The sequence below is a fragment of the Euprymna scolopes genome, chromosome 14 (genome assembly GCF_053919585.1).
Source record: "Euprymna scolopes isolate OS-2025 chromosome 14, ASM5391958v1, whole genome shotgun sequence".
Taxonomy (NCBI): Eukaryota; Metazoa; Mollusca; class Cephalopoda; order Sepiida; family Sepiolidae; genus Euprymna; species Euprymna scolopes.
The window spans coordinates 51,322,090-51,349,883 of record NC_136495.1 but is presented as its reverse complement, the minus strand read 5'-3'; the positions used below and the strand labels follow the sequence as shown (position 1 = coordinate 51,349,883).

Here is a 27,794-nt window from a genome sequence, read left to right as displayed (position 1 = left end):
AAGCCACCTTCTGCTACTTAAATGACATGTCGAATGCTGGTGATTTTGGAACGCAACATCATTGTTATTGTGTTGCATGGGCAAGGTTTTTTACATCTAGGCAAATTTCTTTCAAGATTTGAAACAGTCTTTTTAATCTGTATTCATTCAGCCACGTTTTATGATAGCAAAACGTCGGCCCAAAACGCTTCTGATCTGCAACGACTATGGTGTGATAATCCTACCATGATTGGGTGGATGTGTGGCTACAAACAGGAAGAAAAAATCCGATCGATTGTGCTTTATGAGAAACTTGGTATAGGTCAGATCACAAATATCTTGCGTGCTTGTTAAGTGGTTTGGTCATGTACAACAGACCACCTCTTGCATCCATTCCATAACACATTTGGATATCCTGCACTCTTGAATGTGTGGTAGCTCAGTGATGACATGGTTCAAATTCATATGAAGTGGTATAATTGCTTGCATCATAACTGATGTTAACCAAAGGGACCAGACTGCATGGAGAATATAAAACTGTTGCTCATCTAAGAGTTTGGAACATTCACAGCACCGTAAAAAAAAAAGTTTTTTTTCCCCTTGATTAAGGAATTCTGGAATCGCTTATTTGTAAGAATATTAAAAGCATTAAAATGATGTAATAGGCAAACTTGTAATTAGATCAATATTGATAATATCAATATGTAATAGCAAGTTGAATTTATTGAAATTAGCATATGTATCAAGAATGCCAAACCAGAGAGCTTTAAATGAGTAAGATGACTTTTTTCCTGTTGGGTCAGTATTAGTACATTTCATTTTTTTTTTTTTTTTTCATTTTACTTCAGTTTAAAGTCTCAGAAATCAAGAGGCCCTTTCTTGGGGCTAACACTTTATCTATATGATACATATTTTTCTGTGTGTTCAACCAAAGTTATCTTTTACCTTTCAAACATTGAGTTAGTAAAGAACATTAATTTTCCTCTCTGCAATTGACTAGTAAACTATATTACAGTAGATCTTTCTCTTAGTCTTACTGGATTTCAGGACGTGATATCATCTAGTCTGGTGGAGTATTCAGCTGTGCTGTTCTTGAGATAACATCACTCGGAGAAGGTGCACCATTCCTTGTATGAGCCAGTGTATATCCATGTTGAGGGCATCATATTTGGGCTGCGAATACTATTGTTATTTTGGATATTTAGTCATGGTTTATTTGTAGGGTGAAGTATCCTCATATCGGGTTGTCCTGACAAATCTTTGTACAAAAAGACCACTTGAGGATCATGTCTAATGGGTAATTCAGGCTTACCATTAGTTTGTACATTTGTGTCGTTTGCCAAAAGAAAAAGATATTACTATGTATGTAAAGTTATAAATTTATATATTTGCATGTACAAGATTCATTCCTAAACTAATTAAGAAATAATTATGGATTTTAGAACATGATTTAGTTTCTTGGTCCCTTTTTGTATACTGCCATTGGTGGCCAGGGATTGGTTGTTTTTTTATATGCCCTTGTCTAATTGTTTTTACTACTTTATGACTGCCACTCCAACTTTGTTTCATTTTTACTTATTTCTTTTTCCCCTGCAGAATTGTTGTTGGAGATATTGAAACCGCATATAATGTCTTATTAAAAGAATGCAAAGAAGAGACAGTGTCTATAGTCGTCTCAAATTCCTTTGAAAACCAAGTGTACACCATTAAACAAGCAGAAACTGTGCTAATATTTAACCTTTCAGCTTTGGCCGAGATATATAACACCAAGAATAATCTGATTGTGGTAGGTCATTTATTATTTTTTAATTTCATCCAATAACATTATTTTGTCTCCAAATTTTTTAAAATGTTTCTTTCTTGGATAATGCTTTAGGAGACTCTTTAAAAAAAATGATACTCAGCTCTATTTCAAACAACTTATTGAAGAAAATCATTATATATGTATATATATATATATATATATATATATATATATATTGAAAAAATTGAAGTTATGCTAAAAAAAAAACCCTGGAATTTTCAATATATAATCAAATCAAATCAAACAAGATGCAAAAGGAAATTGCTCTTGTATTATACATTAAGTGATAACTCCTGTAGTTAATAAAAGTGCAAATAAAAACGTTTTCTTCCTCTTTCCATTTATAAAAATGTTAGTTAACAAATGTTATTTTCCTTGTGGTATAGTGCAAAGATTTCTTTACCTTCTCATCTTGTTTGATTGCGGAAAAATGAAATATATTGATTTTATGCAATAACAAGGCATTTTGAAATGGTGCCGAGCAGCATTTATTTTTTATTTTTTTTTTTTTTTAGGATACCTCTAAAGTTAATGTAAATTATAAGTCGTCTCCAAAATGTGCTGTAATGTTTGTGAATCATTTGGGGTATGTTATCAGCATTGTCTAGACAATAATGGTCATCAATTAGAACATTTGTGAACATCATTCTTCAGTTAAAATTGTCTTCTGTATTTAAAGCTATTCCATTTCGCTCTATGTTCATAAATAAAGGTTTTATCATTCGAAGTATGAGTACATTTTCTGAGACGTTCTGTAGTTTGTTTCTTGGTACATATATTTTTTCCATTAGATGGGCATTTTACACTTACAATTAATAGCATAATTAATTTTAAAGTTAAATATCTTTTTCTCTTCAATTTTTTTCTTTCATTTGTTTGTGAAAAATATTTAAATTACCACATCAAAATTACATTTTACAAATTTCTAACGAGGAAGAAATTACTCTTGTGTATAAAGAATAAAAAGTATCATAAATGATACTGAAAATTACAATTATTTAATGAGTAAAGGATAAGTACTTCTAAAGGATTGAATATATTTGAAAAATTACTGTCATGAAAAAAATAATATAGTAGTTTAATTTTTAGAGATTTATTCATCAACTTTGGATCTTCACATCTTGTTCTATCGATTTCAAGCAATGAACCCACCTGCAGCTTTGACGGTTTCAAAATGATTTCTGAAACTTTTGTACCGGTTTCCTGACTTTGGTGCCTAAAAGCTTTGCTGATCCTGGCCTTTTAGCTCGTTTTTCATATTCCAGCTGGATCTGTTAGTGATTCATTCGGGAGAGCTACAGCTAGGCAAGTTGAGTGGTCAGGTGTTTGGTGAAATGTGGGTGACAATGTTCCTTGATAGCCAGACTTGGATCTTCCAGCTGGTATGACAGGTCACTGAGTCTCATCCATGGCCTACCTGCAGCTACCTGGTCAATCCAGAGCTTTACTACCGCTTTCAGAATGTGTATAAGCCATTAGTGTTCAGTGTGCAGCATTACGTAAGTAGCGTAGGTAGTAGTAGTAGTAGAGTGTAATGACTTCACTGCTCACAACGCCAAAAACGATGGTTGTCACTTGAAACTTTATCTACGCATGTCTTTGGATGTAGCAACAAGCCACCTGTCACTCTAGGAATTGATCTTAAGTTTTTCTTGTCGGAGAAGAAACACAGCAGGTCAGGTCTCAGTGGATATTTTAGCTTTTTAATCAGTTTCTTTGAGTGCGTGAATCACTTTGCTTGCATTGCTTTTTCTCATCTTGTCTGAAATTGTCAACCTAATGAGCTTTTCATCTATGCCATTCTTCCATGCAATGCCATGTATTAACTTGCTGGATCCATTATCAAATTTCAACAATAAATCCTGACCTAATGTTGTCAGATTGCCTTTTTGTCTCTTTCTACCATCCTCTTGAAGAAGTTTGAAATTTCTTCATTTGCCCTTTTAGCGTAGATTCCAAAGAGAACTCTGCGTCTCTTCAACAAATATGGAACTTTGAAATTGTTCACAATCAATTATTCTGTAAAAGAAAGGAATGGAAATATAGTCCCTATTTTCATGAAAACAAAACTGACGATGAAAGTAAAAAAAAAAAAATGCATAAAAGTAAGTTTAAAATTACAAACAAATATCATCCGCACTCTGTAAATACTAGAAATGAGTTATCCTATCATAATCATTGTAAGTTTCTAAAAAGATACTTTCTTAAAATTTAATTTAGTCGTTATTTTAAGAATCAAAAATAGAAAATTGATTTTTTATATGATACTCTGTTATGTAAACATAATTGAAAATGACTTGTTTCAATCTGATCTTGTTTTTTTTTTCTTTTTTTTTGTAAGAATTTTGATACCCCCCCCCCCCCCCCCCCCCGGCCAATTTTTCCTGACTAAACATTTGATTTATAATTGCCTCTTTGGTTTAAAAATGGGCATTTTTATTTAAAAAAAAATAACCAAATAACTCTCTCTTTATTCATTGTAGATGTGGGCACTTTCTCCAAGTATATTTGATTTGCTCATCAAACATCTGAATCCTTTGAATGTGGCCATTGCAGAGCGATTCCCAGCCGTACAATATGCCACAATTCATTCTTTATATTCGCACAGCACAAGGTTTTTATTATCAATATTTTTTCAACACTATTTTCCCTGTGTAAAACTATTTGATCAAGTGTATGTATAAGTGCAACAGAGCGTGATTTGTAACATTTAAAAGTGAAAATTGATTAATTAATAATTTATTTAAAATAGTTAAAAAAATAGGTGCCTATTGATGATTTTTTTTTTTTTTTTTTTAAACCAATGTATTTCAGGTTAAAACATTATTACATATTTATGTGTTATAGTGAAATTAGTATAAGTTAAAAAATTAAGAAATGTGATTTTGGAGTGCCGACATAAATGTGATTGACAAAGCATGTTCCAAACTTTCATGATCAAAGCATCGTTTATCACTAGCAAAAGTGTATTGAGAATGGTGATGACTATGTTGAAAAATAAATTCTGGAGCACAAAAGGTTGCTTGTTTTAATGGTACCACTCCTGTCTTTGTAGTTCTTCAACGTTTTAGTTTTTTTAGTTTAAAAATAGGAACCCTTACTTTTGGAATGACCTTCATAATTTATTAATACATTTAAGAAAAAAAGCTCTACAATGTTTGATTTAAATTATTTAAAATGTCTAATTGTTGTTATTGCAAAACAAATTATTTTATGTTTGGAATTTTTGAGATGCTGATTGATAAGGTTGATTATTTAATTGACTATGAGAATAACATCCGAAATGAGAATAGTAATCTGAACAATTCAAGCAATACATTAGTTTTTGATCGATTTACTATTAAAAGAAAAATCTAGCTTGATCTCTAATATGAATCTTAAGAAAATTCAATGTGTTAACTGTTGAAATTAATTTTATATGAGCAGTTAATGCTGTGCTTCTATGCCGTTTTTACATGTTTTCTTTTTTCTTCTTACGTTGTGATTTTACATTTTTCTTTTTAGGTTGTGATTTACCCACTGTTTAGACTGGTTTAATCTTATAATTGTTTCCATTATGATTAACTTGCAATTAATTTCACAATTACAATTGTAAAGACTTTTCACTTCTTCGAATCATTTTTAATTAGACATTTGAAAATTGACTTCTTAATAGCATATAGATGGCAAATTTTCAAGAAAATTTGAACGGTCATAATTTGGTAGCTAATCGCAATACCAAAATATAATAGGTACCATTGTTTACGTATCTGTGTGCCGACATTAAAAGTTTTTAAATATAATGAAAATATAAGTTTGGTTTTCGATACCTATTAGCAAATATGTCTATCTAACCTACCCACTTTAATATTTAACATAACAATCAAGATGGGAACAGTAGTTTGAATAATGCAAATAGATTTTGATGGTTTTCATTCATCCAGTTTTATAATTATCAATTTTGAGTCAGAGTTGGTCAAATTTAACCGACCTTGACTTCTTCAGTTTGAAAAACGTCTGACTCTGACCAACAAAATAATGGATTTATGACTTCACAGTCAGGATTAGAATGTCTTTTTTTTTTTTTTCTTTTTCTTTTAATTTGTTTTCTAACTTTTAATGTTAACTCTTTAATTGTTTTAATAGGCACAGTAATTTCATCTCGAGTAGTAACTTGTTAACTCAAAATACTGCTCTGGAGGGGTCAGTTCTAGCAGGAGTGAGCCCTGCTACGAGTGGGCATTTTGGTGCTATACTTGGACTTCTTGTGGATATTCTTTCTCTTAACATGGTCACCTACGATTGCAAGTAAGTAACAACTTATTTCTCTTTTGAACCACCTCAACTCAACCAATGAACAAATAATGATAATTCTTTCTTTTTTTCTCTAATGTTGTGCTTCTTAAAGCCAATCTCCCTTTTAAGTTTTCTCAACATAATTGTTGGCAAAAATTGAACAGAACATTTGATATTAATTATATATACACTGCGTGTCAAATTATTAACGAGATAACATTTTTTTTACCAGTTTCAGAAACTTACTGGTAGTTTCGTATCAAAAGCTTCAGAAACATTGGCAATGTTGAGCTGCGCATACTGTGAGATTTTCGTACTGTTAACTTGTCATCGTAATTGCTGAATCCACGGTATTTGAGGTGTATCAAATTAACAAGGCAGTTTGTTTCGTCAATAAAATGGGTCGTAAAGGTGGCTTGAGTAGTTCTGAAAAGAGTACTATTATAGAACAGCTAGCAAAAGGTAAATCTACCCTTGAAATATCGAAAATTATAGGAAGGTACCATCAAACTGTGAAGAACTTTGTCAAGGACGCTACAAAGGTACATAAGAGAGCTGGAGAGCTGATAAAAGTAAATCTAAAGTTGTTTCCTGCCATTCTCTACTCCAAATTAAATGTGAAGTTGTTAAGAACCCTGGGCAGACAAGTCAAGAAGTCTTTGACCAAGTTGGATTGAAGAATGTCTCAAAAAGTATTCGATGTCGCCTTTTGAAAGAAGTGGCAAAGTCTGTTAAGCCTGTGACAAAGCCTCCATTAAAGCAACATTACATACAAAACCGATTGAAATGGACAGAGGACAACATGAAAATGGATTTTTCCAAAGTTTTGTTCACGGATGAAGTGCGTGTCACTCTTGATGGCCCAGATGGCTGGAACAAGGGATGGGTCCTAGATGGACGACATCGTCATCAGCATTTAAGGCACCAATAAGGGGTAGTGGGATAATGATATGGGCGGGGATTATCGGAGGTACTTTAGTTGGCCAATGGAGAGTCTCAGAAGGCGAAATAATGACGTCAAATGCTTACATAGGTTTTCTGAAGGAGCACTTTGAACCATGATTGAAGAAGCAAAGGTTGACGTTCAGAGGAACCATTATTTTTATGCAGGATAATGCTCCCTCGCATACAGCAAACAAAAGCAAAGAGGATTTGCAACAACTGGTGTTCTCTGGGCTACGGAAGATGGAGTGGCCTGTGAATTCACCAAGTTTGAACCCAATTGAGAACCTTTGGAGTATCATGGAGCGACACATCTATGCAAGTGGACAACAATTTAAGAGCAAAGATGGGATGCTCTCCAAGAGGTATCGCGAGAAATAACTGTTGACGAAATCACAAATTTGACTAATTCTGTGGACCAACGTCTTTTACAAGTCATTCATAAAAAAGGATCGCATATCTCCTACTAATTATGTCAATGTAGAAATTGCTATGTAGTTATTGTGTTCTAAGCATTTTTCCTAGTTCATTTAATGTTTGAAAATTATTTCATTAAACAAATTATGGGTATATTGTGTTTTTTTCTCAACCTCGTTAATAACTTGACACACTGAAATCAACAGATATTCCTGTCTTCTGCCATAGTTTCACTAATACTGCTTTAAATACTTTTATTTTCTGACTGAAGTAGCTCAATAGTATTGTAAGCACTTTCTAAAAGTTTAATGGATTTTTATTCACTTGTTCCTTAAATATTTTAAAAAAATGTAAACTCGTTAATAATTTGATAGGCAGTGTATATATCTCAAATTCTGTTAAATACTCCACCTAACCCCCAAAATTTCTATTTTTTTTCTTCATGTTCTTTTCTTTCTTTTAATTCTTTTTATTTACTCTCATTTCTATAGTCATCCAATTCGATCTTTAAGAAGTAATAAAATGTAAAATTTAATCTGATTCGTCTAGAAATAAATGAAGACAAAAAATCATGACAAACAAAACTATCTGGAAAAAAAATCAATATTTTCACTTGAGTTTCTTGGAAGGTTATTTATGAATGCTGTCGTTTTTGTCTTATATTTGTTATTTTTTCATTTATTTTTCTTATGTCATCATCATGATCAGGTTTGGGGATTTAAGGTGCTTTGAAAGTTCCATATTGCAGGGTAGCCAGCACCAGCCAATGTTTTGCACCTTCTCTTCATGTGGTCTTATTCAAATGATTACTATCAGTTATGCTGCATGCATTCAAATCACTTCTGACTCAAACAAGGTCTTTTTTGGTCTATGACAAGGTCTTTTTTGGTCTATGACACTAGTGCTTGGAATATTCAGGCATGTTATGGAGTTGATGTAAGAGGTAGCACACTGTTCATGGCCAAACCATTTGAGATGCAGAGTGTGTAAGGCATCTAAAATCTTGCCAATACGAAGCCTCTGATGTATGGTTGAAAAGATCCTTTTCCTCCAGTTTGCTGTTGTACATCCACTGATCATGTCAGTCATTACACTGAAGCTGTTGTAAACTAGAAGTGCTTGTAGCCCATAATCTCCCTGCCATGCAAGATGGCAGAGTGAACACAGGCTGAAAAAACTTTTCCTTGAACTTTGAAAAAAATGTGCATAGATATAAGGATTAGCAGCAGCCTCTTGGACCTTCTCCATGCAATGCAACAGCAAGCAGTGGTAGCATGTTTGCAATCACCACCAGCATTCAACATGTCATCCTGCTAACAGAAGGTTGCTTCAATATTGAGTTGCCATTGGCATCTACGTGTGCTATAGTTCAATCATCATCGATTTGGCAGACACCATCTAGACATCTACAGCAAATATAATTCAGATAAATTATCAGCCTCCCAGTAAAACCACCATACTTCTTGTGGATCCATAGTTTCCACTTAGAGTATTCAGTGATGTTTACACCTGCGACAGACAGCACAGGGAAATATGTCTGCATTTTGCACTAGATCTAGTTCAAGACCAATACTGTGTGTGATAGTCAATATGTACATCTGACTCAATAAACCAAGATGTGTGCATGTATAATATATGTACCTGAAGAATATCTGAGGCTATATTGATGAAAGATTATGCAAACAACATTCAAGATGAGAATATAGTTTAATTAATCCAAATAATACAATCCTCCCCGATCTAAAAAATTCAGAACTGTAATTACGGATCAGTTTCATTCACAGAACAATCAATATTTGTATGTCAGATCTTTTATTCCATAGATTCATCAGAAAACAGAAAGTATATAATGTCATATATATACATATATATATATATATATATATATATATATATATATATATATATATATATACTAGCAAAGATACCTGTACTACACACAGGACTTTGCTATACACTTGGGCACCCACTTTATGAGCACCCCTTCCAGTAAGTGAATGTTGTAAGAGCAACTATTGGCTAATTTTTTATCTACCCCTTGAAGTGACTGAAATCCAACCATGAACTTTAAAGCAAATGAATTATGTCAAAGTTGACACTGATATTGCTACACATAAAAATTGAAACTATTACAAAGAAACACAATAGTTAAAATTTGTTTAGTATCACAAACACATTTTTATCAAAGATGAAGGTTACTTTATGACATCACATAGTAAATTTTTTATGGACGTAAATTTGAACTCATTGCTTAAATTTTCTCTAACACATTCAATACTTAAAACTTAATTGTGAACAGACCATATCTTGAAAGTGTAGTATTTGTTCTATTTTAGGTCAGTAAATAAGAAATCCTTTTAGGCTGAGGCACTTTAAATTTTTGTCCCAATCCAGAGTATTCTTTTGGAAAGCTAGATTTTACTCACATTAAAAACCAAACTTGTCTCTGACTAACTCTGCTTTCTTTGGGATGCAAGTAAATGAGGATAGTATTTAAAATTATTTTTCTCTATCCTCATACCACCCCTGGCAACAGTGTTTAAGATATAAAAAAATTATTTTGGAGTATAAATCATAAATTTATCAATTTATAAAAAGCTTTTGTATTTGTTTAGGCCAGATATGAAGTTTGGAGTTTTTTACTTACTTTTTCGTAAAGAATGTTTTTGAAAAAAACTTATGAATTACATCGTCGTAGCAAATTTCTGTTTTTGCTTCAAACGTGTTGACCTTTTGTTCTAAAGAAAGAAAACCCTAAATTTCTTTAATAAAAGAAAGTTATTAAATATATTGTTTTAAAACAGAAAGAAACAGATCACCACAAAAAAAAATTTTCTTAAAAATTAAAATAGTTGAAAATAAATTTTTTAAAATTACCTCTGGTTTTAAACACAAAATAATAAAATTAAAAATAATAAATCAGCCTTAAAGAATATTTCTAAATTAAAACAAATCTATTACAGCAAACAGTTAATAACGTCGAACTTATTGTAACTCTGAGTTTAAATAAAAAGATTACTCCTGGATTTCAAACAATTAAACTATGAGAGTTATTCTCCTTGAAAGTATTAGCTTAAAGGGAAATAACTCTCATAGTTTAATATGAGACTCTGTTTTAAATGCAACTGTATTATTAATAATTAAAAATAAATCAAATATAAATTGAATGAAAAATAAACTAAATAAATGAATTTTAAATAATATTTCTAAATAGCACAAATGAAACGATTCTATTACAGGAAATAAGATAGAGCTAATTATTAAAACAGATTTTCTTGTATGTAATATGCAAATGAGGTTGCACATTCAGTGCAGATTTCATTTGTAAAATACTATATATAGAAATCCCTCATAAATATCAATCTCCTTTAATAGAAATAGCCTATAACGGATTTATATATTTCTTGACCAGAAGTGTACACACATCTCCTTTGCAAGAAATAGCCTAAAACGGATTTATATATTTCTTTGACCATGTGGAGTTGTACACACAGACATACACAAACGCTACTACTTATATATATATATAGACAATTTTTCCTGTCTTGAGAAAAACATAGCAATACACAGATGCCAGATAAGTTCAATATAGTCACACTACCTGATGTAAGTTTTCCGAATATTATCAGTTGATTTTATTCAATATCACAAATTCCTATAATATTTCCAAGGAGAGTCACTTTTGCAAACAAGTCATATTTACAGGTGATAGCAGGATACTTACTCAGTCATTATTTTCTCATCTCACACTCCCAGATAACACTGGAAACTTTTGATATATTTGACATATTTTTTGCAGTTGTGCCGTCAATGTATATTTTTTTATTCTGTACATTTAACATTCGCTCATTGTGGATACTCTACAGAAATACAAATTCCTACCTTCAGAATTCATTATTAAGTTCTGGTCAATTTGATTGACTGTTCATACAGTTATCGGATTTAGGGAATTACAAACAATTACAAATAACTAAAATAACATGGCATCATTTTACAAAACAACAATTGAATAACAAAAACTAAAATAATATTTACCTTCATATGCTTACTTCTGCCTCAATGAAGGAATTGGATATCATAACTGACATTCCCCCCCCCCCCCAAAAGACTTATCTTTTTTTCTTCTCATCATTGTCACTGTTATTTGTCACAAATTTTATGCAAACATTATATATAAAAAAAATTTGGCAAAATACAAAACATACTAAAATAATATTTTTCATTTAGAAACCTATTCTTAACATGACAGGTTAAAGTTTTTTTTGTAACTTACTGTACTTTCACATAACATTTTAATAAACAAAGATGAAATATAATTAGAAAAAAAAAAAATCATATTTCCACAGAAATAAGAATAATACCCGGATGGGTAAAGTTGATTCCCTGAACAGAACAGTTTTGCATCACTTCTATACCCCTTACAAAGATTAAAAATATGATACTAAACCTTGTTTTGCATTTTAATTCAAATCTTGACCAAAATCCATTACATGATTTTGATTCTAGAAAATGTCTAAAATTTAAGTCTTAAAATTTAAGGGTCTTAAAAGATTGAAATTCAGGGATTGTTGCTTAATTGATATCTAATGACTATGAATAAAATTTAATGCAAAGCTGAAATATTTGAATGTTCAAATGGGAGGTTGTAACATCCTCTAAAATGCTCTAAAGAAACTGAAATTTGAAGAATATTTATTAATTTATGTCTATGACTTACTGTTAAAATTTCACAAAAATTTGAGGTATCAAAATTTTTATAAAAGGCTCCTACCTCTTCTTGCATAAAACTAAATGTAGCCCACATTACCAACCCTTATGTTTAACAGCTACGTTCCAAAATTCATGATGATTAGTCAGAAGTGAATTCATAATGATCAGTTTATACATAAAAAATATATAAACTTATATATTCATAATGATCAGTCTTATACATAAAAATATATAAACATGTACACCATACTTAACTGAATATTTATATATAAATTAAATTTGCCATATGTCTCTTGGGATTGTTTTTCAGATGCCTTTGCCTCAAATGGTGTTCCGAAATAGCAAACACATTGCAGACCAGTCAGCATGTTTACCTTACCAATGAATTTGGAGAGTTGTTCAAGGCTCTAATTTGGCTTGGTAAGACTCTTTTTTATTCTTCACATGAAATATTCAATATTGCATAAGTTACTTGTGTGTTTTTTAATTCCTTGCATTTTTATGACGTATGACCTGTTGAATTTTTCTTTCTCAAATCCTCTGTTAAAAAAAAACTTTCTTCACATTGTTTTTTGTGTATTTTTGTTTTGAAACTTGCTTAACTAGTTATCCATTTAGAAAAATAACTTTGCGAAAATTATTCAAATGTTGCTATCAGTCACAGATCAACTATTTTTTATTACTGTTCTGGATCAATTTTAAGTTGTTTTAAAAGCAAGTTTTTTTTATTATTACTTTATTTCTGTCACGATTTATAATTGTTAATCATCATAATAAAACTGTCAAACAAGTTATTATCTGTTGCAGTCTATATTCAAACTTTACTTCGATAAGCTGCTAAGACTGACCTGTTCATTCCAAACTTGAAATGATAGACTTGCATCAAATCTATTGCTAAGGTTGCAGGAAAAATTGTTATACTTTTTACCTCTCTTATGCAATCCTCTATCTACAAGTGCTAGATATATCCTAAGGAGTACTGTTACCACATCTAGGGAAGTGCCATTTAGAGCCCTTTCTCTCCCTGGATAGTACAAAATAAATGTTGAAATCTAGTGGAGAATGATCTTATCTCTTTCTTGCAGCTCCTTTCTCACAAGAGATATTACTAATTTTTCTCTATTCTATCATTATTTTCCTGGCCTTGTGTTAAATCTTCCTGTCATCAAAGGGAGGTAAATAGGAACTCCATATTATTAAGTGCTCATAAATTATTACTGAAATTCTTATGATAAATGAATATCAGAAAATTTATGGAATAGGGTTTTATTTACAGTTCAGTATGGGTGCCAGCATTTGCAACTAGCTTCTCAAGCTGCTTGGTAACTGTATTGACTAATTTCACAAGGAACTTTTCTTTTACTAACGAGTCATCATGTATCAGGGCTGAAAAAGAAATTTAACTTTTCATTTTTGTATCTCGTATTGAAGTTGTTTTCCAGTTTATCCTGTTTATTATTTCGCTTGTATCAACCACTAGAAATAGTTCGTCATAAACTGACTCTTTCTATATCTTAAGTGATTTACTGTGTGTTAACATAAATGTGGGACACACTTTGGTCCATTTTAGACGACTGACAGCAAGCAACATGACCATATCTCTTAATACATAGTTGTGTAACACAATTTTATCATACAATGATGATGAGTATAAGAGGATTGAAAATGTCCACATAATATTCATTCAAAACAGCTAGCCCAGAACACAATGCCTTCATATTCCATGAACAATGTTTCTGACAAAGGAAGAAGAATTGCTGTTTTCAACTGTCAATCTATTCATTTTGTTAACCCTAAGAGTGGATTCCTTAGTTAAAACAAAACCCAAAGGTTTCTTGTGAAATCAGTTGATGTAGTTTCTGGAAGCTGATAACAATTGCTTGGCCATATCAAATTTTAATGTATTGTGTTCATAGACTTTGAACATTGAAAATCTTTTGAGTTTTGATGAAACGTCCAGCTTGGTAATGTGGATCCTAACTTTTTTTCTTTCTCAGGTTATGACAAGGAGCATCAAATTTGTTTGAGTGCATGCCAGTGTCTCCATAATGTACTCAAGTCCAGCCCTTCCATCTCAGATGCTATCTTGATAAGGTAGATATGTGTCTTCTTTCCTTCATCAAATTTTCAAAATATTTTTTATGTAACATATACATTAGACTAATGAGACTCCATGGAAATTGTATGGTGGCTTGCTACGTCTATTGGTATAATTTATTGTTAATAATATTTATTTTTAAATTAATAAATGTGTGTAAAGTTCAATGATCGTGAGAAAAAAATTATCTCTGTATTTCTCCATAATTAAAAATTGTAACAATTTAATTCTTTTTAAAATAATATTCTTTTTTCTTACCATAAAAAAATAATTGTTCACTAAATAAAACAAATTTTCACTATTTAAAATTTTTTATTTAAAATTATTAAAATTGTTAAAATAAGAAGAACGCAAAGTGTAGGCATTTACTGAGTTTTAGACAATGTCAATAGGAATTTTTTGAAAATATTAAATCATGAAAAAATTTTGGTCACCTCCCTCTTTTTAAATATACACATTTTTCTTAATGGATGGATACACACACACACACACACACACACACACACACACACACACACACACACATTGGCATATATTTAGGCAGCATTCTCTCATTTAATCCTTTACCACTAAAATTTTCTTATGCAATAAATAAATTTTTTCATCATGAAACCCACACGTGACGGAAGTCAGCATGCAACTGATGCACAAACATAAACTCTTCATTCACTTGTTGAACCATACATAGACCTGTACTTTGAAAACCAGTTGAAGCCATAAGAGTAAGAAATATTGTTTCTTTGAAAGGCGACTTAAAAGTACAATTTGGTTGTAAAAACTTCGGAAAACACTGCTGAATGTGACGAAAACAACGAAGATGAGGAAGTCAGTCTGACAATCTCAATCAATGAAAACACCTCATCTCAAAAAGAAAATACAGACAATTACTAGTTTAATTGATATTAAAACTTTTCACGTTGAATTGACTTTTATGTATCATGTTAAAAAAAAGTTGCATGCTATTTTGTCAGTGTATACATCAAAATGTTTCCTTTGGCAAAATTCTACAACACAAATTCCTGTTTTACAAATATATTTCATATTCTTTTCAGGTGTCTTGAACTCTGCATCTACAGAGTGTCGGATCACCAGAAGACGGTGAAAGATTCTTTTAGCGCTTTGCTGAAAGCAATCCCTCTAAATTTGACAGCAAGGTAAGTGTTTTTGTTGATGACCATTATCCGTGAGTTATTATGCATCAATGACTCTTCAGACAGCAGATGATATGTGCTAAGTAATTTGGAGCGCAAAGGTTCAAATCAGGCTCAGTACAAGTGATACTAAGAATACACATTTTTTTCTTTTTTAAACTCCTATTTACTCCAAACAAGCCATATTGCCACTTGGACGTAAGGGCTATTATTTAAGACTATTTCTACAGAAACACTACAATGGGAGTTGAGCAAGATATCTATTCACATTACTTTTAAATTTCTGAATGTTAGTACTGTCGGAAGCGGGGAAACAGGAAGGAAATTCAAAAGTCTAGCAGCATCGTTTATAGAATCGCCCGACTGTGTGGAATCATACCCCATTACTAAATCAAAAATATTGTAACATTTTATACAAATTGTGGTTATGTTTTCAAGTGCATTAAACTATGCCACATCATTAAAAATTGCGGTATTGTATTTTCACTTTTATATATGACTTTAAAGGGAACATCATGACTGAAGAATTTAAGGTTTGAACCATTATCAAATACTTCAGGGGGTCTAGCGAGCATACTCTAAAAGTAGTGGGATTTCTAGGAATCAGAGGTTTTGCAGCGCATTGTACAATGAATTCCTGTTTTTCTAGTTTTTCAATTTTAGCAAGATTTTTTAATTTTGCTCTTTTTTTTTTTTTTTTTTTTTTTTGGAATTAGTTTATGAACTTTGACTCTCAATGTATTCAGTTGTTGAACAGAATATGAAATTTCCAGTACATTGAAAATTTTTGAAACTGAATAATTTGTGGCAAATTTTCCCATTAATTGAAGAATTTATCCATTTGACAACTTCCTGATATCCATATCCATGGATAAGTCAGTTCACTGTGAAAAATTTCAACCAGTTAATGCTAATATTTAGAATTTGAGAATTACCAGAATGCAAGATTTCACTTGCAACAAAATAACTTAAGATATTTGATTTTTATTCTTAGTGTCATTATTTGAAAACATTTATTTTAAAGTCGGGGTATACATCATTTGGCACTCCAGCAGTCTAATAATATAAATACATTTCACAAAAACTTTCCTATATTTTTAAAACTAGAGGTAAAAAAAAAGAATAATGATTTAAAAAAAAAAATTAAAAAGGCTTTAGATATATCAAGGACTAGGGCCCTAGCTTTCCCTGCCTTATCTAGTGCATGGTATATGCATTCGATGACCATTAAGATATTTGCAATAGAACAAACTCTTGGTCAAAAAGAGGTTTAATATTTACAAGGTAGTGGACTAGCGCTTGATTGATTAATGACTCAAATATTTTAGTGAAGAGTAACGAGACTAATGTGGCAATAATTGTGTGGGTCAGTTCTTTCACCTAAATTCTTGGATACCATTACTGCTGTCAACCAAGATCAGTCTGGTGCTACCAGGTCAGGCTATCTATTAGCTTCCTGAGATAAAATGCACCTACATTGATGCTCTTTTTTGTTTTTCTATCCTCTTTTGTAAAACTTAATTATGTTCTGCAAAACCAAAAACAACAGCCCTCTTCCCCTCCCCTACTTCCCAACCCTGTCGGTGGAGCATTAGAATATACTGACTGCCCCCCAGCAGAAGGTAAAAGTCCCTCAATGGAGCCACCTATTTGCCGTAAGTGGCGACCTGTGACACCTTGGAATGGAATCCTGGTGGTTGAGGGTTGTAGAGGATAGAAATGAGTTTTCTCCTTCCCAACTTTGGTCCTTACCTCGGCTAGACAGGCAGTTGGAGAGGCCCGCTCCAATCAATCAGCTGGTTACATCCAGTTCTAAATCTAACAAACATAACAAGAAAATACACTCACGCTCCCCACATTATACAATAAACGGTTTTAATAAGCGGTGGCTCATGGGTCAATCAACTTGCTGGACAAAAGGATTTAACAAGACTGGAGAACTGATATTCTTACTAAAAAGAGGCTCTAAATAAACTTTTAGTGAAAATGGCTGAAATACAAGTGCTTGGATCCACCAGCGAGAAGAGTATACCCCTGTTGTTGGTGGGGCAAACGGGTTTCCCGCCCAACACCTTTCATATAGGGCTCCAGGGAGGGTGGGGAGTACGAAAGATGAAAAATCAATGAACTTCCAAAATGGCCTACAACAAGCCTCAACAAAAAATGAATTATAGTGAAATCACTAACTTTACAAGCTCAGACTCGGAAGCCGAAAACAAAAACCAAACTTTCCCTACATACATTGTTATAGAAGCAATTGAAGGAGAGCCAATGTCTCCATTCAAAATAGAAATAATCCTATCAGACAAAAGCAAACCAAAAACAGTAAAAAAAAAAACTAAGAAATGGCACATTACTGATAGAAATAACAAAACAGAAATCTCCAAATGGAAACACTTTGATGATTGAAAAATCAAAATCTACCCTCATAAAACATTGAATACTAGCAAAACCGTGATCAGGAGTCCTCGACTATCACTGTGCCCCTTAGAAGAAATCAAAAACAATCTAAAAACCAAAATGTCATTGACGTCAAAACAATTCACATAATAAAAAAAAAAGAACCGGTGAAACCATCAACACAAATGCATACATCCTAACATTTGACATTCACCAAATCCCTAACAATGTAAAAAAAAAAAATAAAAAAATAAATAATGAAGTTTACATCTCAAATCCACTCGGTGTCATAATTGCCAATGATACGGACACCATAGAGACCGGTGTACACTACCCCCAATCTGCATGAGATGTGGAGATAATTAGATACACAATGACTGTCAAAAGGAACCAAAATGCATTAACTGTCATCGAGACCATAGCGCAAATTCAACGGGATGCTAACAATAGAAAAAAGAAAAAAAAATTCTTAAAATAAAACACACAAAACATAACTTTTCAAGAAGCTTGTAACCTTGCAGAAAACACAAAATATACTAATATAACAAAAATAAATATACAGTCTACCTCTGAACTAAATGATAATATAACAAAAACAAACTCTTCTAACATCAAAATCGAAGTCTTCACAAAACTACTCAATGAAATGAAAGAACTAATGAAAGATTTAAAAAAAACAAACTATGAAACAAATCACAGAAAGCAAAGATTATAACCAAAACAGAACAAAGCTCCCAAACTAAAACCCAACCCAAAAAAAACATAAAATCTCAAGAAACGACACCACCTATAGAAACAGCCCCTCTACAGAAAAAAAAAAAAACAGGTTCCAAAAGAATCCCATAAAACCTTGCCCAATAAGGAAATAAATCAAGAGTCACAACACAAAACAAATTTGAGGGAATGGATGTGGAGGAACAAAGATCAGACACGTACGACTAAAAAACAACGACGTATGTCATTTAAGCATACATACATATATATATATATATATATGTGTGTGTGTGTGTGTATGTATATATAAACAAACCAAACCACTTCTCCCTGTTCTAGAATCTCTGTTCTTACTAGAGAAACAAACAAAAACTATTATAGGACAAGGCTTAAAATCAAACTAACAACCATGGGTAAAAAAATAATCCAATAGAACTGTCATGTTTTGAAAGCAAATATGAATGAACTACAACTATTAATAACACAAAACAACCTACAATAATCTGCCTTCAAGAAACCTTTTTGAAACATGACAGCATCAACATCAAGAACTTCCAAAACATTCAATTACACTCATAATTCCTGTTAGGTGACTTTAATAGTCATAATATACTATGGAGTGTAAAGACACCATTAAAAAAGGTAGCACAATGGAAGAGATCATCAACGAAAATGATATATGCCTGCTTAATGACAGTTCACCTACATATGTCAATCCATCTAATGGAAATCACTCCGCCATCGACATAAACATGTGTGACCCCACAATATATCTGGACTTCGTTTGGAATGTACATGACAATGGCCACTTTCCAATCCTAATTGAAACCCATGAACCTAAAAGCCAAAAACATCCACAATGGAACCTAAACAAGGCCAATTGGCAAATATTCAAGGAAAAATGCAAAACTAGGTTGAACCACATTGAAACTAATCATGACACAGTAGAATCTTTTACCAAAACACTAATAGAAATAGCAAATGAGTGCATCCCAAAAACCTCAACAACCAATAAACAACAGACCCTGGTTTGACACTAAATGCCAAAAAGCTATCAAACTATGCAAAGCTTCCCTAAAAAAATTCCAGAAACAACCTACTACTCCAAATCTTATAGCATACAACCAAAAGAGCTAAAGCCCGTAGAGTTATAAGAACAGCAAAAAAAGAATGTTGGCAAAATTACGTCGGCAAACTGAATTCCTCCACTGAACAAAGAGTAATATGGGAGATGATTCGGAAAATTACAGATAAACAGCAAACCACACCAATTAAACTCCTCGCCAAAAATAACTCTAGCATAACTGATAAAAAGAATATAGCAGACTTACTAGTTGAAACCTTTTCCCAAAACTCATCTAACCAAAACTACAGTACAAAATTTACAACAATTAAAAAAAATGCAGAGGAATATAAACTCAACTTCAAATCAAAATATCTTGAAAACTATAATAAACTCTTTTCACTAGCTGAACTAAAAGATCCCATAATGCCGCTGTAGGACCAGATAAAATTCACTACGAATTCCTGAGATAACTACCTACTGAAACACTAAAACTCCTATTAAGAATCTTAAACAAAATATGGATAGAAGGCGAATTCCCAGATATATAGAGATTGACCACAATAATAGCAATCCCCAAACCAGGAAAAGAAAACTCAAACCTGCAAAACTATAGACCAATCTCACTAACCAATTGCTTGTATAAAATAATGGAGAGAATAGTTAATGACAGACTAATTTGGTATTTAGAATCCAACAACATTATCTCTAACCTACAATGCGGCTTCCGTAACGAAAAAAGCACAATCTATCACCTGATTCACCTAGAAACAGTTGTAAGAGAAGCATTTATAAGGAACGAACACCACTCAGCAATTTTCTTTGACTTAGACAAAGCCTACGATTCTACCTGGAAATTTGGAATAATGAGAGATCTTAACGACCTCAATCTAAAAGGCAGACTACTACAGTTCATAAAGGGCTTCTTATCAGATCACAAATTTAAAGTCCGCATTGGATCAACCTACTCAGACACCAACATCCAACCTTGTTTAGTGTTAAAATAAACAACATAACAAAATGCCTCACTCCCAGTGTTGACGGATCTCTATACGTGGATGACCTAATATATTGCAGGTCAAAATATATACATATTATAGAGCGTAAACTCCAACATTGCAGAAATAAATTAAACAAGTGGACAATAGAAAATGCATATAAATTCTCTAAAACAAAAACCATATGCGTGCACTTCTGCCACGTGAGGAAACTCCATAATGACTCTTGTTTGAAACTTGAAAATACAGAAATTCCCATTGTAGATCAATATAAATTCCTAGATTGGACATTTGATGAAAAACTGACATTCTTCCTCCACCTGAAGAACCTGAAAACAAACTGCAATAAAAGACGGCAGCTGCTGCGCGTTATAGCCCACACAGAATGGAGTGCAGACCAAAAAACCCTTCTGAAACTATACAGGTCATTGATCAGATCAAAACTTGACTATGGATGTTTTATTTATCGGTCGGCTAGGACTTAAAGACACTAAACTCGATCTGCAATGGAGGGCTGAGACTAGCACTCGGAGCCTTCAGGACGTCCCCAGTGTAAAGTCTACACGTAGAGGCTAATGAGATAACAGCAGATATAAGAAGCCACACATTAGCTATCCAATACTACACTAAACTAAAATCATGTCCAAACAATCCTGCTACAGTGAACTATTCAAAGCAAAAGAAAAAACTATAAAACCCTTCAGCCTACGAATGAAAACAATTCTATAAGAATCAGAGATAACGACCAAAAATATCCACAAACATATCCTGTCTGAAATTCCACCTTGGATACTCAAAAAAACCCAAAGTGATCCTCAAACTAAGTAAACTCCCCAAAGCAAAAACCCACCCCAACACCTACCAAGAAAAATTCCACGGCACACTTTTAGACTACCCCAATCATCTGCACAGATGGCTCTAAGGACCACAACAGGACAGCATGTGCAGCTGTTCTAAATGGAACAATCCACCAGAAGGCACTACCAACTAAAATCTCCATTTTCACCGCACGAGTCTCTGCTATCGACCTTCCTCTCAACATCCTAACAAACAAAAAACACAAATTTATATTTTATTTTCAGATTCGCTCTCTGTTCTATCGTTATTGAATAATATAAAGCTTGAGAACCTACTAATCACCAAACTATTGAACAGATTAAACTCAACGACTACCCACAAAGAGGTAGTCATGTGTTGGATTCCAAGCCACATCAGAGTGAAAGGAAATGAAAGAGCAAACTTAGCAGCCAAATCAGCTTTAAACCTAAACCCTGAAACCATCAATATTCTTTACACAAATACAAAACCAATAAACTGTTTTATGCAAAATGGCAACAATACTGGAATAACAAGCTCTTCCAAATTAAATCCACGCTGGGAGAATGGGGACCATCCCCACAAAAATCAAGAAAAGAACAAGTTGTTCTATCCAGAACACACATTGGCCACACAAACCTTACTCACTCCTACATGCTCAGGCAAGAGCAACCACTGCAATGCCTAACATGCCAGAAGACCTGCATAATAAAACATATCTTTGTGGAATGTGGAGCCTATACTACCGCGAGAAAACACCACCTAAAATACAACAATATGAAAGACGTTTTTAAAAACACCTGCACAGACAACATTCTCATTTCTGAGAGAGATCAAACTATACCTAAAAATATAACGTCAAGCCCTTACAAAAACTTTCAATTAAAACAGATAACCTTGTGCCCCCCCCCCCCAAAAAAAAATCTTCAGCATTAAATGACCCAAGGAAGGTCAATGTGCTGGTTAAATAAAGCCACCAACCAACCAAGGTAAGTCTGGGTTGAGGACATGCATTGCATGAAAGAAATGATATGAGAATGATACGATGAATGTATAATGTGAGTCTTAAAAGGCAATCTTATTCTGATTACATGAGATGAAGATTAAATCTGGTCAGTATCGAGACATGTGTGCACAACAAGTGACTTTGTTGGTTTGGTCACATGGAAAGAATGGATGAGAGTTCTTTGATTAGTAGATATAAAACAGTTTAGGTTGGACAATCAGTTGGCAGTGAGAGGCTGAGGAAAAAATGGAAATGATAAGAATGTTTTTGAGAGAAAGAAGAATAAATAAAATCCTGTCCAGAGATAGATTTGTTTGAAAATCGTCAAATATATATCAACATGTAAAATAGACGTTAAGCTGCATATGATGATGTTTAAAAGGCAATTTTCTTTTCTATTCAAGAATTATGTATTTTGAATTTTTTTCTATTTTTATTCTAGTCTTTCCACTCTTGTCAGTTTGGAAGATGGACTACAAACAAAACACAGTTGCAAAGTCCGTGGATTAAGAGCTGCATGGTTGGCTAGACGACACCATATTTGCCGCTCACTACCAGGCAATTTTCACTCGCACAATTTTAGACAGATTATGGCGTACATATTGCAGAATAATATGCCAAGGTAAAATCTTTTGCTTTTTTACAAATTTCTCGATTTAAAATATTTTTTATGTAATTTCATGAATAAATTATGAGATAATAATTTCTATTTATTTAAAATCTCTCTTGATCAAATTATGTGACCACTTTGTATTTGTGTTTCTCATCTCTACAAGACTTATGAATTAATATTTTTTTTATCATTTACTACTAATCAATTTATTGAAATCAAAAATAGTGGAAAGTACTAAAACAAAATTGAAAAAAAATATGAACTTAATTAAACCAGAATGCATTTCGATTTTTTTTTTTTTTTTTTTGTATAGAAATCAGCCATTTTTATTTTTAATAGTTGAAAATAAAAAAAGAATTATTTTGACCATTGGAAATTTAAAAGGAGTAGGGAAGCATTTAAACTGTCAAATAGTCATTTCTAAAGCTTAAGAATTCTTAGCAAAAGTTCATTTATTAAAAGATTTATTTTAAAAAATGCGTGTGGTGTCTAGAACTACTTATATTATTAAATCAAATTGGGTGTGTCATGTATTTTTTAATTTTAAATTGTGCTTAGAACTTTTAACAATGCATTAACAGGAGGATCTACTTTTATCTTTGTTTTGTTCATATAACTTCATTATCAGAAAGTGACCCCACCCCCTTCTCTTATTTCCTTTTACAGCACCTTTGGTTCTTTAAATTGGCTCGAAAGTATGTTTTATTGTGCCCAAAGACAAGATAAGGAAGATGAGAAGAAAGATGATGCCATATCCTTAGCTTCTTTGGTAAGTCATTTTCCGGTTTTATTTATTGGTGCTTGTTAGTGTTGAGATAATCGAAGATTTTTGGGGTATCAGAATCGGAACAATTTTAGCCGATTTCTCAATGTCAGAACCGATTCCTTAAATTATCATTTTTATTTGATTTTGGTTTAAGGAATATCATCCACTGCTTGTAGTAAAAATAAAATAATAAATATTTATTGATTTTTAAACTTCCAGTAAGGCTAAAATCTCTATATCTCCCCCTCGCAAATGTGTTTTTACGTTTGAGAAAATGTAGGCACATTTAAGATGTGTTTTTTACAGTTAAATATTTAGAGATTTACCAAGAATCGGAATCAGGAATTTAGTACGGAATCGGTAATTGTAGTGGAATCAGGGAAATATTTTGGAATCGTCCCATCACTAGTGATTGTATAGATAACTGACAAGATAGACTTACTAAATTCCTGTAGCAACCATGAGACAGCCAAAAAACAATATAAGATGGAAACAAGGTTTAAGAAATAAAAAACAAAACATATACTGCTTTATTTACATACTATTACTATTGCATGTTTATTATCGCTTGTTCCTCGAGTTTGTGATGTTTTATTTGCCGACTTGGTCGAATGGCTTCTCTCCACGGTTCTCTATATTGCCAATGCTTTTGTGAACCTATGATGTTTCAGGTCCTGCTTGACCTCTTCCTAAGTCGACCTCTTGAACAGGCTCCATGGAATGTCAAAGTTAATGATTCTTCTTGGCTACTTATCGACTGCCATGCACTGGATATGGCCAAGCCATCTCAGTCTATTCCAACAGAGCGTCTCATCTATTGAATTTAGGTCAAGCTTAGATCTCAGCTCATTGAGTTATATGAGCAATCTTTGGTATGTATATATATATATGTACATATTGAAGCTTACTGAATATTTGCAACCTCACTTATTGGATTTTGCTGAGTATCCCTTTCTATTTTTTCTTTAAACTTTATTTTGCTTTCAACTTTTCTTTCTCGACTGTTTTACAAAATTGAGCTAACTAGGAAAAATATATATCTATACTAAGTAATATATCTTTTGCTAGCGTTTTTTTCCTCTGAGGAGAAGAGCCTATCTTTGAAACTTCATGGAATAATGAACCTTTCACCTTTTCATATTCTTTGTTTTGAATAAAATATTGTAAATTCAATTCTACAATATCTTGACTTTTTCTACTTATATATGCACACACACATGTAATCATCTTGGCACACTAGCTCCCAGTATTGTGCCTGATCACTACTAAATAATAATAAATAAATAATAATAAATAAATAAACTATTTGGGAAGACCATGGACTACATGCTGCATGTAACCTAAATCTCTTAAAAATTAATCAACCAAATGTAAAAACCTGTATGGCTTTGGCATAAGAGGACAAAACAATATTTAAAACATTTTAAAACCTAACAGCCATAATTTATGTACATTTTCACATTTTATTTTGTTTTTTTTTAAATTTAACTAGCATAGGTGCCCCGCGTTGCCTGGGTGTTAGGGGGTGTGTTGAGCCAAAAAAAAAAAAAGTGGTAGTAGGAGGGCAGGCTTGAACCCGTACCGCGAAAGGGGGAAAAGAACAGGGAAAAAAACGTGACGTCTTTGCTGCTACAACCATCCGCAAACCGGAAGTGACGTAGGTTTAAATTAAGGCTAGAAAATCAAAAAGAGGGGATGACCTTCGAAAATATCTGCGAAAAAAGTGACCCCTCCCTGTTTAAAAGTGCCCGGTTGAGGGTGAAGAAATTAATGTTTTTAGCCAATTTTTTGGTATTTGTCGTCTGAAGGGTCGAGCTTCAAAATGATACTGATCTTGTGAAAATCCGTCGCCTCTGTCGAAAGTTTTAGGCAGACATGCAAACATACATACATTTATATATTGGTAGCTCAAATTTTCACCCCAAACTGATTAAAAAGCTTGCCCTATCTCTGAATACCCTTTATGTCAAATTTCAAATGTTTAGTCCAGAAATTATTTGAGTAATTTGGTAGAGATCACAGAGGTCAAATTTTTTTAAACTTTGACCCCTATTATGACCCCTTAACATTTATTGTTTTAGGCTCAAATCAAGTTAATAAGTTAGATCCATGTCCAAGGAACCTATATCTAAAATTTCAAGTGTTTAGACCCAAAATTGGTGGAGGAGTTTGGTAGAGTTCTCAAAAGTCAAATTGAACTTTGACCCCTTAACAGCCAAATTTCTGGCTGAAAACAGATTACAAAGATTTTCCCAAATCTCAGTACCCTGTATATCAAATTTCGAGTCTGTAGACTGAAACTTGACAGTTATTGCATAGGGAAATGTACACAGACAGGCAGACAGACAGACAGACTTTCACTTTTATAGATATATAGATTTTCAGTATTTTGTTACGTTTTGGTTTAGTTGATACATTTGCAATCATCTTTTTTATTGTTGCATTTTATTTTTACTTCAAAAAAACAAACATTCATTAAAGTAGCTGTTTGATTTTTAAAAAAGATATGTAGATAAAATGAAGATGAAAGAAGAACTGTCTCAAATATCTACCACCATATAAATTTCGTAAACTGAAAACTGAAGCTAAAATTGTATAAAGAATTGTAATGAGCATGTGGTTTAACAGTCAAAGGAGTTGATTAATAATCAACTCAAAGTGACAGTCTTCTGGAAGTTAATGGTTCAATTCTCATTACTAGTGATAATGAAGAATAATGTAACCATCAATTAACACTTCTAACCGATCATAGCTGATTGAACAAGAGCTAACTTCATTGATTAAACAGAGGATTCGGTTCAAAATTCCGTATAGATTTTAAAGTTCAGCATAAGGATTCCCAAGTTAGAAAAGATGGTTCTGAAGAAGATCGGAGGTTACATTGACTGAAGCATAAAAATAATAAGAATTTGAATAATCCAAATGTTAATTTTCTCAAAAGTAAATTAATGAGCAAATCAAAATGGAGAAAAAAAAAAATTTAATTTTTTTAATATTCAATATTAAAAAATTTTAAAGATTAAAAATAATCTGAACTTTCTTTCCCATATCAGGTGAGTGGAAATTATGCTCTCCTTTGGTTCTGGTCAACTTGGGAGGCGGCTCAGTTTTGTGTGCTATCTCGATTAAGAACACCACTTGGTAAACCTCAAGAGACTTTCACTACGATTGAAAGCGTGATAAAATCGTATGCTGCAGAAATCCGAAGCAAAGGTGATTTAGAAGATGGACTAAAAACCTACGACAACAAAAAAGGTAATTATTTAATCTTTCTGAACAACTTTTCTTTTCTCTAGCTTTAAATCTTTTCAGAAATTAAATGTTATAACCACTTGGAATTTGCTTTCTCACTTTTTAGAAATAAAATTATTAAAATTATTAGTCACTGAAGTTAAGTTCAGGACTTCAAATATGTAGAAGAATTTACTGATTCTAGTTATGATATGAATACAAATATTCATATTTTGGCCAGGCATGGAGTGCAGTCAAGTCTTTAAAGAAAATCTGAAAAGCTGTTATCAAGAATGAGACAAAATTTAGTTTTCAAAGCATCGGTCAAATTCATCTTGCTCTATAGATCAGACTCTTAGACACTAAATGTTATTTAATCTAAAAAACTTGATGAATCATAAAACAAAATATTATAAAATAGAACCTTAGGATACGTTTTTTTTTTTTTTTTTTTTTTTTTTTTTTTGTTACAATATGGAATATGATGTTTTTCCGGCCCCCTGGTTACAGTATTTGCCCTGTCTTACAGTGTTATATATAATGTTATTTGATTATATACATGTGTATTATATACTGTAGTGCTGGTGCTACCAGATCAGGCTGCCTATTGGCTTCCTGAGACGAAATGCACCTACATTGATTTCTGTTTTTGTTTTCTATTCTCTTTTGTAAAACTTAATTATGTTCTACAAAAACAAAATAAAAACAACAGCCCCCTCCCCTTCCCCCCTCCTTTTTTCCTTCTCTACTTCCTGGTTGACCCTGTCGGCAGGGCATTAGAATACGCCGACTGCCCCCCTGCAGAGGGTAA

General features: G+C 32.5%; 1 protein-coding gene across 2 annotated transcripts in view; it reads left to right on the top strand.

Moving 5' to 3' along the window:
• LOC145292997 (serine/threonine-protein kinase SMG1-like) overlaps window positions 1-27,794 on the top strand; it is a 245,574-nt gene that overhangs the window by 54,518 nt on the left and 163,262 nt on the right. For both annotated transcript variants that reach the window (XM_080139251.1, XM_080139250.1), the window contains exons 14-22: window positions 1,576-1,765; window positions 4,267-4,397; window positions 5,909-6,070; window positions 12,438-12,547; window positions 14,125-14,221; window positions 15,278-15,379; window positions 22,816-22,995; window positions 23,653-23,755; window positions 26,806-27,007. In XM_080139251.1, coding sequence (XP_079995377.1) covers window positions 1,576-1,765; window positions 4,267-4,397; window positions 5,909-6,070; window positions 12,438-12,547; window positions 14,125-14,221; window positions 15,278-15,379; window positions 22,816-22,995; window positions 23,653-23,755; window positions 26,806-27,007 — 1,277 coding nt within the window. The remainder of the gene's footprint in view (window positions 1-1,575; window positions 1,766-4,266; window positions 4,398-5,908; window positions 6,071-12,437; window positions 12,548-14,124; window positions 14,222-15,277; window positions 15,380-22,815; window positions 22,996-23,652; window positions 23,756-26,805; window positions 27,008-27,794) is intronic.